At 40.4% G+C, this 3,870-nt stretch overlaps 1 protein-coding gene across 2 annotated transcripts in view; it reads right to left on the bottom strand.

Moving 5' to 3' along the window:
- Positions 1-3,870, bottom strand: part of MCOLN3 (mucolipin TRP cation channel 3) — a 46,445-nt gene that overhangs the window by 14,756 nt on the left and 27,819 nt on the right. For both annotated transcript variants that reach the window (XM_004699287.2, XM_045292000.1), the window contains exon 6: positions 2,419-2,518. In XM_004699287.2, coding sequence (XP_004699344.1) covers positions 2,419-2,518 — 100 coding nt within the window. The remainder of the gene's footprint in view (positions 1-2,418; positions 2,519-3,870) is intronic.

Below are 3,870 nucleotides of genomic sequence, written 5' to 3'. Positions count from 1 at the left end.
CACATGAGGAACTGTCTTCAAGGGTCGCGGCATGAGGAAGGTTGGGAACCACTGCTGTAGGTGAAGTATTTATGCTGCATGTATTCAACAATATGTGGAGTTGTAATGGGTCCCAACTCACCTCACGGTCATTGACTGCCATGGAGTCAGCTCGACTCACAGCCACCCTGTGAGACAGGGTAGAACTGTCACTGTGGGTTTCTGGGACTAACTCCTATGGGAGTAGAAAGACTCATCTTTCTCCTGAGGAATTGCTGGTGACCTGGCTAAATGCTTACCTTGTAGTTAGAAGCCCAACTTGCAACCACTAGAGCAACCCTACAAGGGGGTATCAAAAAACCCAGAATTGCACTAGGCAGAGCAGAGCTCTTCCAGTATGCATTTTTTCCCTCTAGGTGAACATCAGGAACTGGTTCTGAGTTAGTGCACCAGTGGCCTCACCTGGGAAGTTACTCTCTGTCACAGTGACATTTTTCCTAAAAGCAGTTTTTTGCTCAAACCCTTTTTTGTGATGGCCAATTTTAGAGAACACCGTGTGACTGTGAAATTGTGTACTCTGCTCAGGAAAAATGCCACAGAAACTGTTGGGATGTTTAACACAGCTTACAAGGACAGCTTTCAAGGAAATGAAACCTCAAGCGTACAAGTGGTTTTCTTTTTTTAAATACATGGTGAAATGTCAATTGATGACAAACCTCATTCTGGACATCCGTCAACTTCCCGAATGAGCAAAAATGTGGACTTGTAGTGCATTTGGAGTTCATTTCACCAGGTCAGACTGTTAATCAAGCTTTCTATTTAGAGGTTCAGGAAAGATAGTGTAACCGTATGGAACAAAAAGGGCCTGATTTGTGGCAAATGTGGGGACTGGTTTTGCCACCATGAGAATATACCTGCTTATGCAGCCATCTCAGTACACCAGTTTTTGGCAAAAAATAGCATGCCTCTCTTGCCCCATGCACCTTACTCACCTGACCTTGCTCTGTGTGACTTCTTTCTGTTTCCACAAATGAACTGAGAGGTGGAAGGACAGCGATTTGACGATGTAGAAGAGGTGAAGAAAACAATGAGGGAGGTGCTGTCAGCCATCCAAACTGATGCGTTTGAAAAATATTTCCAAGAATGGAATCGCATATTTGACAAATGTATTGCGTGTAATGGAGAGTACTTTGAAGGTGATAAGGTTGTGTTGTTTAAAAAAAAAATTTTAAATACGTAGCTTTGGGGGGAAAATTTCCTTTTTTTGGGGGGGTACCCCCTCGCATATATAACAGAACACAACACTGCCATCTTCACAATGGTTGCCATGTCTAAGCCCAGTGCTGCCGTCACTGTGTCAATCCTTCTGGTTCGGGGTCTTCTTTTTGCTGTCCCTCCACTATCATCGTCCTTCTTGATAACCTGCCCAAAGCACAGAAGACGAAGTCTCCGTATCTTCAGTTCGTAGGAGCATTCTGGCTATACTTCTTCTGAGGCTTTTTTTTTTTTTCCTGGAAGCGCATAATATATTGAATATTTTTCACCAACATCATAATTCGAAGGCAACAAATCTTCTTTGTTCTTCCTTATTCCTTAAATGTCAGTTTAAATATATGAGTTTGGGTTGTTGTTGTTTTTTTATAAGGATGAAGGTTAATTTATGTGTCAACTTGGCTGGGCTATGGTTCCCAGTGGTTTGTCTAAACATCAGCTGGTTTCTGTTACCGAGTAGTAGCATGTGATTAAAATCAGGTGGTCTGTCTTAGAACAGGAAGAGAGACAGGGCTTTCTACTCCTGGAAACAGGCACAATCTCAAGCCTACAGGCGCATTTTTACCCGGCCCTAGGGTCGTAATGACTCAGTTTTGACTCAATGGCAGTGAGGTTGGTCATAAAGCAAATAATTTTCCATCATGTAATGTAAGATAATGACCTCATTTTGCATAATGCAATCTAATATAAGGCAATCGATCATTCATGTAAGGTCGTAGCAATGTAGGGTAGCTGTTAAACCTAGTGACATGTGAAGATCCTCTACAGACCAAAGATAACCCAATGTTATGAGCAGATGCCAGATACTAGGATTGAGGCTTACAGAAGAACTCTATAAGCTAAAACACTGATTTGGGCATTTTGCCTCTAAAACTTTGAGAAAATAAATTTCTGTCCTTTAAAACTACCCCCTTGTGATATTAATATTACATTAGCAGTGGGGAATGGTGAATACCTTTTTGATAAAGAGTAGGCAAGTGAGGGCACATGGAAAAGTCTCCATAATAAATTGTGTACTACCTGGAATATCGGCTGTCTACAATGACTTTATCTACCTGCAAAGAAATAGGGACGAAGAGTGGCCTGATTATTCCCTTTGAAGCTACACAAATCCTAGGGGTGGTAATTTAATAATCATTCTGAAAACAAGTCAAGTTGGTCACTTACTTGAACCAGCTACATGCCAGTCTTTGCATTCTCTGATAGCAATGTCATTATCTAAACTTATTTTAATTCTTCCACTGTGAGCCTTGTTGTCAAATGTTATCTGTGAAGAACAGAAAATATGTTTTGTTTAGTGTTTTAAAGTACAAATCGTTTTGAAACTTGAACTAAAAACAACCCTTTCCAGGAAACACAAGACCCAGTTTCTCCTCCCCAACCTGGGTGCCCTTTATTGCTCTGTAAAACGAGAAGATTGGGCTAGATCTTCTGTAAAGACAATTTCATCTCTAAAACCTCATGTTTCTTAGACTAGTACTCAAGGCTGGGCAACTTACAATACAAGAGTATTTCCACTGCTTCCCGTGCTAACCACCTCTATATGTCCTTCTAATGCGGCAAGAGCTGACACTACAGTACTTTCCCCCAGTTCCCAGCAGGGCCTCAGCTGGGAACAGCAGCTTAGTGGCTCTGCAATTCTTATTAGTGCACAGATGCATCATTTCATTCTGGAGTTTACCTTCATTCTGGGCCTGGAGTTCTGAGTGCAGTAGCACTTGAATTACAAAAGGCATTGGTAACAGGAGTCAGACATCATACCCTGCTCTAAGGATAAACACTTCAGGGCATCCAAAGGGCTATCCTGTTGCTTTGCCAGGTACCAAGCAGGACAAAGCTATTTCAGGACTCCTTCCATAGCCCTTCTCCTGTCCTTGCCTGTCATTCTCCCTCACCTTTCCCCTCCCAGCAACAGGGAAGGCAAGGCAAGGCAAGAAAACCAGTCTATTTTCCTTCTGCCTCCTCGCCCAGCAAAGCACACTCAGCATCCGATGATGTCTGATTACTGACCAACGCTAAAAACTCTGATGTTAATGTTTAAGAAACTGTCCTGAACATCAAATGCACGTCCAGTACCCCCTTTAATTATTCCAAAACAGGGTAGTTGGTTTCTAAATCAGTTAATTCTGTCAAAGATTCATTAGCCTAGACAAAGATATTTTATTTTATTTTTGCAGTTGCTCAAGATTTTATTTTGCATGGATCCATGATCAGTACCCACGAAAGCAGCAATCGGGGATTCAAACAGCTTAGTGCAGTAGACAAATCTCTGTAAAAGATCTCTCTTTTTAAAATTTGTAACAGTTTTTTAAACATCTTTACTGGCATATAATTTATGTATCATTTATGTAGTCAAACATATTTGAAAGAGTTGTGTAATCATTACCATAATCAATTTTAAAGTATTTTCTTCTTTCTTATACTTGTTCTTATTAGCTCACCATTTTTACACAACTTCTCCTGCCATAATACCAAGAAAGTATTAATCCACTGCATTTATAGATTTACCTATTCAGGATTTAATATAAAGAAAAATAAACAAAAATAAAAAGCAAACGAGAAGAAAAAAAACCACCAACAACTAAAAGAACAAAATACAGGTCTGTCTAAATAAGATAG

The sequence above is a fragment of the Echinops telfairi genome, unplaced genomic scaffold, assembly GCF_000313985.2.
Source record: "Echinops telfairi isolate 266 unplaced genomic scaffold, ASM31398v2 ScPeMD7_443;HRSCAF=831, whole genome shotgun sequence".
NCBI lineage: Eukaryota > Metazoa > Chordata > Mammalia > Afrosoricida > Tenrecidae > Echinops > Echinops telfairi.
This window is presented reverse-complemented; position numbering and strand designations above follow the sequence as displayed.